The 18758-nt window shown below is 33.1% G+C and overlaps 1 protein-coding gene across 13 annotated transcripts in view; it reads left to right on the forward strand.

The window, feature by feature from the left end:
* Neto (Neuropilin and tolloid-like) overlaps positions 1-18758 on the forward strand; it is a 218338-nt gene that overhangs the window by 168175 nt on the left and 31405 nt on the right. For 11 of the 13 annotated variants that reach the window (XM_067784961.1, XM_067784949.1, XM_067784955.1 and 8 more), the window contains 2 exons: positions 16449-16543; positions 16770-17036. In XM_067784961.1, the coding sequence (XP_067641062.1) occupies positions 16449-16543; positions 16770-17036 (362 nt within the window). Of the gene's footprint in view, positions 1-4773; positions 5757-16448; positions 16544-16769; positions 17037-18758 lie in introns of those variants that run through there. The other 2 variants (XM_067784960.1, XM_067784958.1) reach the window with 2 other exon arrangements.

Here is an 18758-nt window from a genome sequence, read left to right on the forward strand (position 1 = left end):
GTATGGTTAAGTGTTAAATTGTTTCTATGTACTCAAATTAAAACATCACCTGATAATACCGGATGATCAGTTGATATACAATTTTGATTTTTTGATGGACTTAATTAGGAGCGCAATTTCGACCGTCTCAGCCTCTGCCAAACTGTCGATAAACCTTGAGCTCAGAAATCTGAGTCGTTTGTCTGCAGTCCCGGGCATCGGTAGAGAAAGTGAATCGACTCCTTTTCTACTCTGACAGTGTCTGCAGAGGAAACTTGTTGGTTTGCGCCTCACTATCGGAGCATTGGTGAAATAGCACAATGACCTGTGATGGCACCCGTAAGTACTGTCATCGTAGATTTGTTTAGCTTGAGCCAGAAGCTAGTTTCTTCCCATTACAAACATGGCAATAAGAACCTTAAAACGCCACAATCATTCCGCTTGCACCACATCGAGCCTGTTGGTCTAATATTATATTCCTCAATTTTCCCCAGGAGGTAACCCAGTCGAGTTCTTGGCCATGTCATCTGCAAATTCATTTCCTTTAACTTCGTTGTCCTCAGGCACCCAGCAAAGGGAGCTATTGAGCTGACCAATGGACGTCAACTAGGTCCGGCAAGCAATGTGCAATTTTTAGCTTTGTGAACCATCATGTGACTGCTCATAATATGATATACAACTACTGGAAAGGCAACTTGAGATATCATGGCCAGCAGAAATAAACATGACATGATCACATAAACAAATATCAAATTATACGCCTTTGCTCCAGTCGCTTGATAGAGTAAGATGCTCTTCGGCGTGTTCTAATGATATCGAATAGTGAAAATATCACGTGATGTTTCACATATCATCATATGATCACGTGTTGATGCTACTTTTGCAAAATCATCACAACCGATACGTAATTTATTTTTACGATAACACATTGAATGACAGTACTTAATAACATATCCGGCTACTGAATATGCATATATATAAAAGGAACTGTTATTCAATCACTTTATCTTTGTGACTATATGCGACATTACTTGACTTCAACCGATTTGATACATGTAGTGATTATTTGTTCTAATGACATATGGTGGGTAATATGTTCTTATGACCAAATCACATGGAATTATGAAGCGATTAATTGATATGAAGTGTAGATTTTATACAATCATAACAATGCATGGCAAATTTAGCCATGTGGTTGCACTTAACACATCATGTAAAGGCACACATAATATGATGAATTGATATTAAATTTACATTTTATAGAATCATGACAATGCATGGCAAATTTAACCATGTTCCTTGATGTGAGGTCATCATGTGATCGCACATAACATGATATTGAACTATTTGTGATAAGCCATATATCGTCCTGTGCCTTAGATAACCGAATTGGTTATATATTTTAGAAAGTTGCATTTAGACAAAGCAGAGATATGTGACCTTATTACCAATATTATTCGAAAGTAAATATGTAGGCTTTAATTTAACATGAGGGAGGATATCATATATATGTTGGAACTTAAGGCTTTTGCAGTAACTAGAGTTCAACTCTCGACTACGTCACTTCTGGTGGCCATTCCAATTCAGCTTGAACACCAACAGAAATTCCCCCTTTTAAACAAAAGTATTTCTTCTCCAGAGATATTATCCAAATTTAGCAATTTAGTTGGCGTACCTCGCGAATATTTTGCTTTCATATATAAAAAGAGTATGCAATATTTGTGCAGTCAATCCACATAAGCTTCGAGAATCCCACAGCATTAGTCGCTTTCGCTTTGTTTTAGCACATCCACGTACATGTCCAAGTTCTCGTATGTCTCCTCATATACACAAACATCTAAACACACATTTGTTGCCCACGCATATTCTATGTTCCACTGAGCTACCCAACATACAATTTATTTACACTTTTTGAAAATACAATCCGGCAAATGTAAGTTTGCAATTTTTATAAGCATAACGCTTAATATGGTGTGTGTGTGTGTGTGATTGTATAAGTACATATGAAATGTGTGTGTAGCTCAGGTAAAGTACCTATTATTATCATTAATCTTTCCACCATTTCGACATAATTTTTTTGTTGCTCTACCCTCCTCTATGAAATGCAAATCCTCTAATGGATGTTGTCATAACTTATATAATTTACATTATGATGATGAGTAGTTTAAATGTCGAGGACGCATGCAACATCGCCACCACCGTCACTTAGTTAGGCACTGTGCAGATTAGCGGTTTTATAATAAGACTACAGTAAACTTACACCGCGAAACAAAAAAGAAGCAAGGGGAAACGCCGCAGGCACCACATGATCCGATTTCCATTGGTTTTTTCTTTTTAATTATTAAATGTGACGCTGTATTATCCAGCAACCACATACTTGTGTTCATTACGACGTTTTAGATGCCTTCGGTTACGTTAAGCTGAGCCGCGCATCAAAATCACAACTGCTTTAAAATAAAGCGCATGCCCTCTAGTCATATTTCGAACTGAATTTCATTGTATTCATTCATTCCTTAGTTCTAGCTTGTTGCGCGTACGAACTATACAGATAGGCGGACAGATATTCCAGAAATTGGCTGCTGGTCACCAACTTTTATAACCACGCTACAAAACTTTCAATTCTTTAGCACTCACACTGGAAAACGTTCTCCTTTCTCTTGTCTTCTTAAGTACACAATGTTGAGCCTAACTCCTGACCTCAATACCTGACTAGACTAGATGCTTGTCACCGATACTTGTTACCAGTTCATTTATAGAAGTCTAAACACTGACTTAACAAAATATGGCCAATCAACTTCCCTCGCATACTCTATGCGTTGGGTTATGTAAGATTCAGAAGGCGTGCATGAGATCCTCCCACAGTTCTATTTGAAGACATGATTTTGGAGCGTGAATGGTCTCAGCGAGCATCCAACCAGCTACTTTATAGTTAGCCTTCAACAAACCACATTCATTCCGATATTAATTTAAGTAAACGCGAAACTTCGACCTTCCCTACCGCTTCCACAATGTCGAAAAACAGAAAGCCCATATGGCTGCGACATCTTGTCTGCAGTTTTCAACAGCGGCAAAAAAGTGCTGAATTAACTCTTTTACCTTTGATCCTAACCATTTCTGCAGTTGGAGATTAGTAAATAACTGCGACTACCAAGGTGATAATCTCACTGAAGATTTTTTTTCGTCTGAGCAGGAACCCCTTACCTTTTCTATTCAAGCACAACGATAGGGATCTTACGAACTAACAACAATCCGGAGAGTATATGGTCTGTTCCAGGACTTTCCACAGAAAACAATGCAGTGATGGTTTTCCGAATCTGGCGGAAGGATGCCGATCGCACGTTATCAAACCCTCTTTATATCTAACATGAGATAAATTATGGCGTGGAATGATAGGAAGGCTTTCACGATGGTAGGGGAATTACAGGCCCCAGATAAATTATGGCGTGGAATGAGAGGAAAGCTTTGACGATGGTAGGGGCATTACAGTCTACAAAAATGGCTCAAAAATTGAACGAGGTTCTGGAGCTGAACTGTACTAGAAGAATCTGCAAGTCAGTCAGTCGTATCAACTTACTGACTCCAAAGTCGTATCGATTTCCGAATTCTCGCAGTGTTTTCCAAAGAAGAGAAGGATCCTCCAGGACAACCTAGTCTCTGAAACCAATGTATCTATCTTTTTTGAAAGCCAACTTGATTAAATACAATAACTCGCAGAAGTCTCGCGCGTCGCTGACGTCCATAGTGCAGCTCGATGTCTCCATTTGTAGGGTATCCGAACACATCAATATTGAAGGAAGTGAACTTGCTAATAGGATGACCACGGATAAGCTTCTCTCGTTCTATCCTAAAGATGTTTGGATCTATTATGGAAGCTGTTCTACTTCGGCCAGAGGAGGGGCTCTTTCCATGCTCCTTTGCACTCTCATCGCTTCTCGGTGAATAAATCAAGATGTGATTGTGACAGGGTATTTTCAGACGCCAATGAGACCTACCACCACCTCCACCCTTCCCATTACCACTTTCTCTGTCGTTTACCTCCTGTATTCAGGAAGCATCTTCTCCCGTTCATGGAAACGTCACAGCCTTTTGGAGAGGCACCTTCCATAAGCAGTTTAGTTCCCCTAATGTGCATGTACCTCAACCTCCACATCTATCTCTACCTATAACTCTACCTCTGCCCCCTCTACCACTGCTTCTACCTCTAACTCTACTTCTACCTCTATCTCTATCTCGACCTCTACCTTCACTATCGCTGTAAAAATGGTCGCAACAATTTCGCTCTCACTATGTGGAGCTTTTATTTTATTGCACGGTCCGCTTAACGTGAATTTCTTTTCATGGAAACTTCCTTCTGTGGCTGCATCATTGTTGCATTATTTCTTTTGTTAGATTTTCTTTTTATGCTTATATTTCCCAATATCCTGTGACTCCTTACACTATCTTAATCTAAATAGAAATGTTGTAGGTAATAAATTCACATTTCACACATCTTACAATAGCCATTTATTGTGAAAATATATGCATTTTTGCATATAAATTCACACATGCACACACACTCACGCACGCACATATATTTATATGTATTGGTGTGCGTATTTATCTAAGTATCTCCTAGAATTAAAATATATTCAATTTTGCTCCTCCTGCTCATACAAATTCTTTTGTTGTTGTTGTTGTTGTTATTGCTACATGTGTACACTGATGTACGTCCTGCTCGCTACATCCCACATACATACATCCATCTCGTCTGTCACTCACCCTGCTCTATGTACGAACTACTAAATATATCCGCAGGAGCTACCATTGCCACACGCCAACGATATTTATCACATCGATTCATTCATCTGGGATGCACCAAAGACTGCAATATTTGTTGGCTTGCAAAATGATTTGATGTCTGAAGACAATTGGCAACTGCAACAACAGCCGCAACAACAACAATCACAACAAAAACAACAATGTGAAACATACATGCTGCAACAATCCAATCAGCCACACCCTCATGGCAACCAACTCGAGGGCAATTTCAATGGTCCACACCAAACGCAAAGCCAAAGTAATGGCCCAAACAACAACAATAGCAACGATAGCGGGAATAGTGGCAACAGTGGCAGCGCTTTAAGCAGCTATTATTGTAACCAACAAAGAGGTATTGGTAGTGGTGACTTTAGTGGCTGTCACTCTATAACCAATAAGCCCAAGCAGGATGGAAATGATAATTTATATAAAATGCATGGCTTTAAATGTGATAATACAAATGGTTCCTCTTCCGCATATGCTTACCATCCGAATGTTGTAAATTTTAATGACGACGAATTTGTTATTGTAACTAATCGTAATGGCTTGGGGGAATATCCCCTGTGCAATGGAAGTAGCTATCAGCAAAAGATGGCCGCAAATGGCTATGGTTATGATGTGACACCGATTTCAACAGATTCAATTACTTCGTCTAAGTCATCGCCTACAATTGCCACAAATTAGAATTAAAACAAAAAAATCAATCATTTTGCATAGTGTGAAATATTTAGTAGTACTTAATTAGTGTTTGATGCGTAAACAACTTAGAAATTAAGGAAAATTAAAAAGCTTTTGAAGAAAGGCAAACAATTTTAATAAAAATATGCTAAACAAATACCATTTTTAACAAGCTTTTATTAAAATTTTTGTTTGTATGTATGTAACACTTTTAAAACACATAACAAAAAAATGTTACGTATACGCACCGGTACCCGCCTTTGCAGGGAGTACCGATATATTTGCGTGAAGTTGGTGGGTTTTTTAAGAACATTAAGCGTCATTATTTGTTATAATTTTAGAACATGGAAAGAGACAAAAAAATCATATCTGAATAATAAAGTGAAATTTAAAAAAATTTATTCAAGTTAATTTTAAAGTTATAGTTATTTTTTTTTTGTAATTCTTCGTATATATATATATATATATATATATATATATATATACAAATGTTTTTGCTACCCATTTCGTAAAAATCTAGTTATATTTTAAAAAATTTAAAATTTTTTAAATTTAAGTTTCAAAAAAACTTGTATATATAAATTCTTTGTTTAATAATAAGTAGATTTTATTTTTTAAATATAGTTTTTATATAACACATACCATTCTTCCCAAAAAACTATTTAAACCGCAGAAAATATTATATAATTTTTTTAAGCAATTTTGAAATTACAATAACCAAAATGGCATATTCTTAAAATTTTATATTTTACGTCTTAAATAAAGAAGTTTTAATTAATTTTGAAGCATGCATCTTAAATAAAAAATTAAAATTTATTTTTTCACGTTCAAATTAAATGGCGAACTTTTAAAAGTCATTAGAAAAAATTGTTATATTTCTCCAAGAAATTAAAAAGTTTATTGAGTTCAAAATTTCAAAATAAAATAATAAGCTTCTAATTCAATATATTTTAAAAAGCAATTAAAACTGCAATTTTTGAGTTTATGAACAAAAAAGTTAGAAAAATATTCCTTTAATAAAAAAAATGGACTAAACAAAAAAAAATTTATTAAAACATCTTGACTTTTAATCTTAAAATAAACTAATATTTCTGCTAAAATTTAAGTTAATTTTAAGGTTGTTAGTTTTCAAAAGTTTTATTAAAAATTCCAACTAAATTAAAAAAAATTCTTTTGGACTAAACTTATAAATTTTGTTTTTTAATTTTTTTGTTTTGTTTATCTCTTTTTTTTAAATAAAATTTGTTAATTTGTATGAGTTAACCGGAGTTTGCCCAAAGTGTATGAAAACATTTATTTCAAGCAATTTTTAATTTTATAATTTATTTAATAATTTGGGAAAAATTTAAATAACGTGACATCAGGATGGACAAGGCAAAAGCTGTTTCGATTATACCTGGTAAATCTCTTCAAATCCTTTTCTCCAGGGAGTAGGATTCAAACTCGCACTCCTACGGTAGTTGAAATTGTTACAAACGCATTCAGCTACGTCATGCCTTAGTTGTTGTAAAGCAGCAACAATACCAAGTTTCTCTGAACCGCCTTACCAACATGCATAACTTCAACACATAATTACATACGATGTATGTGGTGTGTAGAAGAATAATATATGCAAAAAAAGAAGGCAATTGGGAAAAACTTTACAACAACTCAGGCATGACGTAGCTGAATGCGTTTTTAACAATTTCAACTACCGTAGGAGTGCGGGTTTGAATCCTACTCCCTGGAGAAAAGGCTTTGAAGAGATTTACATTATACCTTGAAACAGCTGTCGCCTTGTCCTTCCTGATGTCACGTTGTTTAAATTTGTTAATTAAAATTGTATTATTCTACAAAAAGTTTTTATGAAAGCTCTTTTTTAGTTTAAACTTATAAATTTTGTTCCTTAGCTTAACCAAATTAATATGAATTAAAATGTTTCATTTTTCTCAAAGATTATTTCATAGTTTAAATTGAGTTGTCACATTAAAAAATGGGTGTAAGAATCGTAAAATATAGAAATTAGTATTTTTTTTTAATATTGTACTTTCCATACTTTTTCTCAAATTTAAACTAGCTATTAATCTGTTTTTCTCAAAACTTTTATTAAAAACTTTGCTTTAAATAAAAAAAAAAAGTTATTGAAAGCTAAAATTTTCATTGGTTTAACACTTGGTTTAAAATAATAAATTTTGTTTTTTATGTTAACCGCAAATAAAACGTTTTCACTATAAGTGGCACAAGACTTACGTAAGGCAATAGCAGTAATATATTTCTGATTTTTCACAAAAAAAAAATTTTTTATACAAATTGTATTATAACTCAAAAATATGTATGACAAGAGATAAAGAATATACGAAGAAGTTGTTGCCAAACAATTTTTCAAATTTTGTAATTCAAAATAGTTAAGTTTTTACTTAGGTTCAAATAGGAAAACGATATTTAATGAAATTAAATATTTTTTTCAATTTCTCAGTAAAAAAATAGTTTTCCAATTTTAAGAGAGTTTTGTTAATGTTAAGTGGGAAATACCCGTATTTTTTAATGTATAAAGCAATTTTTTTTATTTATTTTTCAGTTTTGTTATTTATTAAATAGTTTGGAAAATAGCAACAATAACAGCTTTTTTGTTTATAAGCTTTCTTCCCTCATTAATAATTTATTTAATAAAATACATAAATTAATTAATTAAAATAATGCTTTCAAAAAAAAATTAGGGACAAGCATAACCTAAAAAAAATTCGAAGTTCAAAAATAGGAATTAAGTTAGCTCAGGTTGGGTTTTTTTTTTTACTTTAACCTGAAATAATTAATTTGAACTGTTTTAGACTCAAAAATTGTTACAAAGAAATCTAAATTATTTTCAAATTTTTTCGAAATAATATTAATTTTTTTTTTGTCCAAACCCAAAATATTTATTTAAAATATTTCTATATCTCCATCAATAAGAAGTCAATTTTTATTTAACATGTATTTGAAAAGTAAAATTTTATCAAATATCAACAATTTAAAAAAAAATATTTTAAATTTTGTATATAAAAATAGTTGAATATTTAGTTTTGTTACTTATGTTTGAATTACAAAACAATATCGAAATGAATGCTAATATTTTTTTTTTATTTCACAAAAAACAAAAAATTTTATATTTAAATTCCTGAATTTGGAGTTAAAATTATTTTGAGTTATGCTTGAAATATATACATATGTTAAAAATTTTTTATAAAAAACAGTTAATAAGTATTTTTGATTTTCTTTTATTGTTAAAAACTGTTAGTATAAAAATAGTTAAACTTAAGTTAAGTTATGAAAAAATTCTAATTTATTTCAACTATATTTTTTAATTAACTTCAAATTTTTTTGTAACATCTCTAAAAGAAAAGAATATTTTTTTAAGTTTGATCTGAAATATTTCTTTAAAAATAGTTTCAGTTTGAAATTTATTTCATAAAAGTTTTGTTTTCTTCCTACAATCAAATTTTCACATCAAATTTTATTTTGTTTTTAACTTTACGGTGGAAGTTCCATTTTTTGAGTCACTTTTGGTGAGGGAACGAAAAAAATTGTATTATTGAAACATTAGGACAAGTTGTAATTTCAATTATTTTTAAAGTTTGTATCTTAAAATAATAAAAACTGTTTTTTTTTGCAAGCTTGAATTCTTTTACTTAACTAAAATTATCTGCTGTAGTACCTAAGAAAACAAAATTTCAAAACCTATTTTTTGATTAGCTAAAACTTTATTTTGAAGATTCATTATTAATTCAATCTATTTGAAAAACAAAAATTAAAAAATTTTTTTGAAATATAAAATTTTACTTTTCAAAACAGTTCAAATTTATATTCCGTGGTGCGAAACAAAACTTGGTAGGTTTTCCAAGTTTAACCTCAAATCCTATTTCTAATAAGAATTTAATGAAAGAAAAAACCAAAAAAAAAATTACAAAATAACTAACTTTTCGAACACATTTTTTCCGAAAAAACCTCTAAATAATAAATATCTGGAATATTAAATTTTAATAAAACAAATTTATTATAAAAAAAATTTTTTTTTTCAATTTCGTAACAAACGGTTAAAAGTTTTTTGAGGTTAAAAGAGGATTCTTTTATGAATTTATTTTATAACGCGAAATTTCTCAATGAAAAATTTCGAATGGATCGTTAGTGGTCAAATCTGTTATGTGGCTTAATTTCCTAAAATATTTAATAAAATAAAAAACTATTTATTAATTTGACAACAAATTAATAATTTGGCAAAAATTAGTAAATTAAAAATTGCTTCAAATGAATGTTTTCATACATTTAAAAGAAATTTGGGTGATCACCGCTTAATTCGAAAATGAAAATCTCTTAAAAATGTGTTAGTGCCAAAGTAATGCGCACTGTATTTACAGTAAATTTAGTAACCGTTTTTTTACTATTTATGACGTAATTTTTCAATTTTGAAATTAAAAAAAAATTAGACGCAATTTTAGAAAAAATAAATAAAAAGTAATAAGCCGAAAAGTATATCCAACTTATGGAATATAATTTGTTTATGTTTTTATTAGTCTACAATTTTAAGAAGTAAGTGAAAAAGTAACATGATTTATGTATAAGATCCAAGACGATTTGTTAAGCAACAACAACAATATTGTGCTAAACATTTTTTGGCTCACCAAAATATTAAGTTAACGTATTTCATATCAAATCAATAAAAGAACAGAAAAAAATAACAAAAGGTACGCAAATAAAAATAAAAATTAAAAGCAAACAAACACTACTAACAACCGTCTTTTTCTCAGTATTTACATTTGTTAGAGAGCAAACTTCCCAGCCAAAAGCGCCGCAGTGCATCAACGCAACGGCAACAGTCATTGTCTTGCTTTTACGCACTGACTAACTTTGTTATACTCAATTAAAACTTTGCTTTGTTTATTTTGAATTTTTACATAATACAAACACACATTTAAATATTTATGTGCATATGTATGTATATGTACATGTATATGTATATGTATATGTATATGTTTTGTATATATTAACTACTAATATTAATAATTTTCATCTTAATTACTTCAACTAACTTGCAATTAAACTTGTTTTATACTTTATATTAATGTTTCACACACACACACACACACATAACGTGCTATTTTTTTTTTATCAAATATAAATTAACTGTGCATATTTTTTAAAACTTACATATGTATGTATGTGTATAGCATATTTTGTATGAATTAAATTTTTCTGATTTGACTAAGTTTTAATTAAGTACACTTTAACGTCCAACTCAAGTTAATAATGCCAACAATTGAAAGTGAATGAGCTTGCGAAAGAAAGCAGCTAAATTTTTAGGTCATTTCACAAATTGTATAGAAATAGAATGGCAGTAAAGGCTGAAATAAGCAAAGGAATTATAAATTGAAATATTTATAAATATAAATTGAAAGTGAATTTATTAGTTTTAAATATTTTAGCAATGTACTTAAAATTAGTGTTGGGAACTATCGATTGAATACAACTTACCGATAGTTAGCTACTGAATGATTTTAAATATCGAATGAGTTTTTTTATTCATTCATTTGATCTGCTCTTTAGCTAGCCCGAGGCCAGAACCCATGTTTTTTGTAGTACATACATTTACTATACAAAAGAACAAATTCATGTTTGTTTTAGTTACCCCGGGGTAGATAAAGAACAAACCTATATAAGACAATATGTTGAAAGTGAATAAAATGGGGTAAATTTTGCTTCAAGTAAATAATGCAAATATTCAATTTAAATGTCTTTGTTACATATTGTGACGAATATTAGCAATGCTAAGGGATACCATCATATATAAGCCGATACTAAGCAGTGACTTGCACTTAAGCAAATCAATCATTATGTCTACACATATGTACGTACACGCAGCGGAGAGAAACGCACAAACACATGCATATTTCTTATCTGAGATGCTCACAAAAGTAGGCGATCGTTTGTGCAAGTATCACTCACCTATACACGCGCATATGAGAAGCTATAAACGTTGTTTATAGCTGGTAATTTTATAGCTGGTAACTAACTAGTAAATTCCAGAAATAGAAACGCCTAGAAATATGCCAACAAGGAAACCGAACATTATAAAAGTAGCATCAGCTGAGCACGACGAATCAGTTTGATTAAAGCACGCTATCAGTTGCAAAGTATAAGTGTTATTGTGAAGTACTTTAATAAATTCCATTTTGCATTATTGAATATTAGAGTCATTTATTCAAAATTTTAACGATATGAACGTTAGTAGAAAGTGTAAAATAAACGGAGTTTCCCTAAATTCGTTACAATATTATACAAAGCGCATGCATGATATGCAAAAGGTTTTGGTTAGCAACCCACTGAGTTTTTTGGTCTTACCAATTCATATGACCAATTTGTCAGTACTCCCCCAGCCCTTTAGAGAGATTTTATGCCGGTAAAACAACAACAACAGGCAGAAGATTAGTGAAAATGAATTTGTATCTGTATTGTTCAAAAACATAATTTGGTTTGAACAGTCCTTCTCAAACATCCACTATTGGTAATGTCTTCGACAGGTACTGTTAAGAAACTGCTCACTGTACTTACTGCAATAGTTGACGAAAGAAAAGTAGAACTACGTTCCTCTGCAGAAATTACAGGCGCTATTTCCCCTGAAGTTACATTCCTTTGTTCTGAGGAGGACGGGTGCTTACTGCGGTCATTTAAATTTGATGTGTTTCCAGAAAATTAAAATTTTTTTCGCATATATGACATTTAAGTTCATTGTCATTTTTGTTAGAAAAACTCACAAACGGAAGATCTCTCCAATCCAGGCCGCATAATAGGTATCTCTACACAATTTAAATATTAGAACGTACTTCCTCTGCACTTGCTAAGCGTTAAAATTGATTTTAATACCTTTTTAGTTGAGATCGCTGATATATGCACAGTAAAAATTTAAATAGAAGGAAGGATTCTAAAAATTTTTAATGAACGAATCATTCATACCAAAAACTAGTAATTGGAAAAATTAGTAATGAACGAATTTCAAATGGCTATCGAATGAATGAAAATGAGTGAACTATCGAGTAACTTGATACTTTTAATTCGATAGTTAGTGTTGGGAACTACTTAAAACTGTTTTTTAGACTACCACACGTACCAATACTATTTAGAAGAAAAAATATACTTCTATAAAGGTAAGAAGTTGAATGTCAACTTAAAGACCTTTTCTTCAAAATCCACTCTCTAAACTATCGACTAGTGACTGAAAAAGGTCGATTGCTTTCAAAAGTTAAAACAATTCATACAGCTTTACTGGTCTCACGTTGTCCCTCGACCCTTTTACAGAATCCTAAGAGTTTAAGTTATGGTTTCTAAGGAGATATTGGTCCTTGTAAACTAAAATTCGGTGATAAGACTTGGAAATTCCGCTGCTCCTCCTTGTAATATTTTTTCGCGTTTTTCCCTAAGGTATCACTAATATGCTAGTGTTGGTGAAACATGTTGCTAACGATTCACCCATTGTTGTTGTTGTTTTAGCGATAAGGACACTCCCGCAAGGCCTTGGGAAGTGTTATCGATGTTGATGGTACTTTGCCGGATGCAGATCCGGTACGTTCCGGTAACAAGCACCATAAAGGTACTAGCCCGACCATCTCGGGAACGATGTAGTATGACCACATGCAACCTTCTAGGCCATACCGCCCTCACACCCCCAAAATTCATCAGGAGTTCGGGGTCGCGAAAGCCTCGGCTGTTAATAAAACAGGATTCGTCACGGGTAGGTAAGGTTGACAGTTGGGTTGGAGAAGCTATATATTGCAATGTCACCCCCTTGAGAGGATTGAGCTACACTACCCCTTGAATCAATTTGGTATTTTAGTCGCCTCTTACGACAGGCATACCTACCGCGGGTATATTCTAAGCCCCCTAACCCGCTGGGGGAACGATTCTCCCGTAATTTTCACTTTATGGTAAAAAAAACTTTGGACAGCTGAAGTGTTGGTATGAAAAGTAAAACATTATATAGCCAGCACTTTTTTTATATACAATTGTTTTTGTTTTATCGGCCTATTGACAAAGGATTACAGGTTCGATTTCGAGCTCAAGGCCATACCAATAATTTTTGTGATAATTTTTATTTTTTTCTTGAATTTTTCTTAAATTGAAAAATTATTGTTTTTTTTTTTGGAATAGAAGACGGAAAATTTTTCAGACACTTGCCAAAGCTGCGCAGAGGCATCTGGCCTTGGGCTCGAATTCGAGCCTGGAATCAATAGGCCGATGAAACAAAAATAATTGTTAATGAACCAAGAGCACATGGAAATGTCAAAAAGGAATAGAAAATAAACAAAAAATCAAAGATTATCAACAGATGGCGCAACGCTGATTAAAAATACCTTGCTTTCCAATTGACAGTGATCCTGATCCCAATAAATAATATACGTGCAAATGCAACAACAAATTAATCCATATGGACCACATTGTTGTTGTATTTGCATGTTAAATTTCGATCCGTATTTGGATCACGCTTCATTTTAACGCAACAGTTGTTATGGCATTTGAATGTTAAATTTGTATCGGGATCTCGATCATTGTCCATTGAAACGCGAGGATAGTTGGTAAAGAGAAAACCACCGCTGTATAAATTATAAGAATAAAAAACAATAATTACCATAAAAATGATTTCTTCAGTTCGAATTCGAACCCGGAATAATTTTTTATAGTCAGCTTAGCAGAGCTCACAGAGTATATTAACTTTGTTCGCAAAACGGTAATCCGTAACGGCATAAACTAATCGAGATAGATATAGACTTCTATATATCAAAATGATCACGGCGAAAAAAGAAATTCATTTAGCCATGTCCGTCCGTCCGTCCGGCCGTCCGTAAACAAGGTAAATTAAATATTGAGGCATCTTGATGAAATTTGGTATGTAGGTTCCTAGGCGATCACCTCAGATCGCTATTTAAATGAACGAAATCGGACTACAATCACGCCCACTTTTTCGATATCGAAAATTTCGAAAAACAGAAAAAGTGCGATACTTCATTACCAAAAACGAATATAGCGATGAAACTTGGTAGGTGTGTTGACCTTATGACGCAAAATAGAAAATTAGTAAAATTTTGGACAATGGGCAAGGCACCGCCCACTTTTTAATAGAAGGTAATTTAAAAGTTTTGCTAGCTATAATTTCGCAGTCGTTGAAGATATCATGATGAAATTTGGCAGGCACGTTCCTCCTATCACTATATGTGTGCTAAATAAAAATTAGGAAAATCGGATGACGAACACGCCCACTTTTAAAAAAAAAATTTGTTTAAGTCAAATTTTAACAAAAAATTTAATATCTTTACAGTATATGAGTAAATTATGTCAACATTTAACTCCACTAATGATATAGTGCAACAAAATACAAAAATAAAAGAAAGTTTCAAAATGGGCGTTGCTCCGCCCTTTTTCATTTAATTCGTCTAGAATACTTTTAATACCATAAGTCGAACAAAAATTTAGCAATCCTTGTGAAATTTGGTTGGTGCATAGATTCTATGACGATAACTGTTTTCTGTGAAAATGGGCGAAATCGGTTGTAGCCACGCCCAGTTTTTATACACAGTCAGCCGTCTGTCCTTCCTATCGGCCTTTAACACGATAACTTGAGCAAAAATCGATATATCTATACTAAACTTAGTTCACCTACTTACCTGAACTCACCTTATCTTGGTATAAAAAATGGCCGAAATCCGACTATGACCACGCCCACTTTTTCGATATCGAAAATTACGAAAAATTTTAAAAATGCCATAACTCTGTACCAAATATGAAAAAAGAGATGAAACATGGTAATTGTATTGGTTTATTGACGCAAAATATAACTTTAGAGAAAACTTTGTAAAATGGGTGTGACACCTACCATATTAAGTAGAAGAAAATGAAAAATTTCTGGAGGGCGAAATCAAAAGCACTTGGAATCTTGGCAGGAATACTGTTCGTGGTATGATATATATAAATAAATTAGCGGTACCAGACAGATGATGTTCTGGGTCACCCTGGTCCACATTTAGGGTCAATATCTCGAAAACGCCTTCACATATACAACTAAGGGTCACTCCCTTTTAAAACCTTCATTAATACCTTTAATTTGATACCCATATCGTAAAAACACATTCTAGAGTCGTCCCTGGTGGCCCTTGTTGCGATATATCGAATAGGCGTCCACCTATAGAACTAAGGCCCACTACGTTTTAAATAATCATTAACACCTTTCATTTGATACCCATATCGTACAAACTCATTCTAGAGTCGCCCCTGGTCCACCTTTATGGCTATATCTCGAAAAGGCGTCCACCTATAGAACTAAGGCCCACTCCCTTTTATAATACTCTATAATACCTTCCATTTGATACCCATATCGTATACGCGCATTCTAGAGTCACCCCTGGTCCACCTTTATGGCGATATCCCGAAATGGCGTCCACCTATAGAGCTATGGCCAACTCCCTTTTAAAATACTCTTTAATACCTTCCATTTGATGCCCATATCACACAAACACATTCCAGGTTAACCCTAAGTTCATTTTCCTACATTGCGATTTTGCCTTATATTGTCTCCAAAGCTCTCAGTTGAGTATATAATGTTCGGTTACACCCGAACTTCGCCTTCCTTACTTGTTACAGAAAAAATGTTGTCTATAATTTTTTGGGCAGATTTCGATGTCACAGGATTAACCAAAAGGACGTTTACTATTTTGTGATATCTGCTTGTTTATCAAATTTTTTGAAAAATCTCCGATTTATGGATTCAATTCAAAGTATTTAAGTATTATTACTATTTTATAAATTTATTGCCCTCACTTTCAAATCATGCTCAAAGATGTCGTTTTACAAATAACCCAGACAAGCAATACTTTTACGTATTAAATAAAACCAATAAAATAATAACAGTAAAGTAAAGATTATTATCTTCACAAGAAATTTAAAAAAAAAATCAAGAAACATCATTTTGTTTCCTACATTCGAAATTAAATTTTCAGGAACACATACGCCAATCCAAGGAAAGCAAACTGAACGAGCTGGGGCGCAATTCAAAGGCGCGCTCAAGGGACAATTTAACTAGCACAATGACGAGGTAAGTTTAAGAGAAATGGGTGCGGTGCTGGGGGAAAGGTTATGCAATTGCAATTTGTAATATGCAATAACTTGTAATCATTGTTGAAAGCCATTCGTGTACATATGTACATACATATTTTTATTTGTATATCAATGTACATACATGCATACATACAGATGTGTACGTTCGCACGTTCAACTATCAATTTTCATTTTTCTTTCTTCATACGAAATTCACCCAATAGACCCAAACACTCGCAGACATCCTTGCACATACTTGACGATACATCGAATCGTTATTATCGCGAAATTGTACCCATGTCGCATACCAGCAGCAAAATCGACCTCAAGGAGCGTGAGCATAGCATACTACGACATCGGAATGATATGATTGTACAAACAAGTTTTTGCAGTGGCGGAGATGACAATAGCTCAGAAGCGACTATAGAGGCACAACACCAAGCGGCCTCGGCAATAACGTCAAATGCCTGCGATATGGGCTGTCAAACGCGGTAAAGCAAAAACATAGCTACGTATTTATATTAACATACATACTAACCTGCTCACATTCATACAGGGTGATTCATTTAGTCGGTTTCATGTTTGTCAGCAAACTTCAGTATAAAATTGAAAGCTAGAGTTTTGAAACTTCGAAAATAGTCTAGTTCTATAAAAATTCAATACTTTCCTACAATTTCTTCATAAAAGATGCGAAATGTTGGGATCGGCTTTTAACGAAATTCGAGGTAAAAAAAAACGGATATATTAAACTTAATAAAGAGTTTAATCAGAGTTTGACACATGTGACAAAAAGTTTCGTTAAGTGTCGCCCGTATCTAGATATTTCGGAAAGTCATACAAAAAATGCAGTCTTCAGATACGTTCGTGAAAGACTTCCTATTACGCTACAAACTTAAAACCTCACACATAGTTGAGAAACTGATGAACATGTATTACATAGGGGGATATACCGATAGGAGGCGGTTTGTGGGCGATATGTTCAGAAATATCGTACCAAACGGGGGAATTTTGAGATCAACTTTTCAGAAATTTTCCCTTGAGCTACCAAATCGCAACCTCACACATAGCTCTGAGGACCAACACAATGCAAGAAAAAGAGAGAAAATTCCCTAGTTGGCGCATAGGTCGAGATAATGAAAAATCTTACGAAATTTTAAGTATTTCTATAACTCTTTATGGAACTTACAGGAAATTTAACTACAGGCTTGAAATTTTAAACTAATTTCAAAGGCCCAAGGGACTGAATTACCAATTTTAAAAAAAATTTTTTTAAGGGACTATTTATTCAGCTACAAACTTCAAACTTAGCAAACTTCAAACTTATAAACTTCCGATAGGTCGATAAGTTGAGCGGTCGAAAATGTTCGGCAAGTGCCTGATCTCGCTTGCTGTTTTTCGATAAAAACTATCTGGGTTTCAAAACATAGCGACATCTGTAGTAATCGAGATCTCTTAGCCTGTGCTGACACTTGCAAACCAGAGGTAAATTTCGATAGCGATTTTTCGAGAGCTCTGGCCAATTGCAGCCTGCTTCTGCAAAGGTGGGAAGGCAGCTAAGCAAGAGCTGGACAGACGTCACCTCTCGAGATTATTTACCTGTTTTTGTGAGGTTGATTTGGAAGATTCGTGAGATTAAATGTGTCCTGCTGTTAGAAATTGTTTCAATCAAAATAAAACCTCCTGATAATAAACTAACTGCATCCTTCTAGCAAGTACTTTCGAGAAACGATACCTGCTTCTAGGTTGGGAAATTGTGCTGCTCCTATTACCCCAGCACTTAATGCAGCCATACCTTGCCTCTGATTTAGCGAGAATCTGAGTTGTAACAACCACCTCAAACCGTGCTCCTGTATTTTGCTTTTGACGGTTTGGAGGTACTCCAACTAACCTCCTCAAAGTCGGGATATCGTTGAACCCTATCAATGGTATAATGGAAAATATCCCGTGGAATAGATATATAAAACCAATTTACTTGCTTTATCTCGCAACATCTGGACCATGAATCTAACAAGCAAATGAAGATATAATATGGACTTTCATTGGCTTTAAAGAAAAATTTGTATCCACAACATCAGTGTGCGAGATCTTGGAGATATGGTTTGTACGCAGTAGTCAATATTTTGTTCGGTTCGCAAATGATCGATGTTATCCAAGTAATCCATGAAAGATTCAGTTCTATACAAACCAAAATACCTCTTTATCATTAATTAGCA

Source organism: Eurosta solidaginis, chromosome 4 (assembly GCF_040869045.1).
Source record: "Eurosta solidaginis isolate ZX-2024a chromosome 4, ASM4086904v1, whole genome shotgun sequence".
NCBI classification, from domain to species: domain Eukaryota; kingdom Metazoa; phylum Arthropoda; class Insecta; order Diptera; family Tephritidae; genus Eurosta; species Eurosta solidaginis.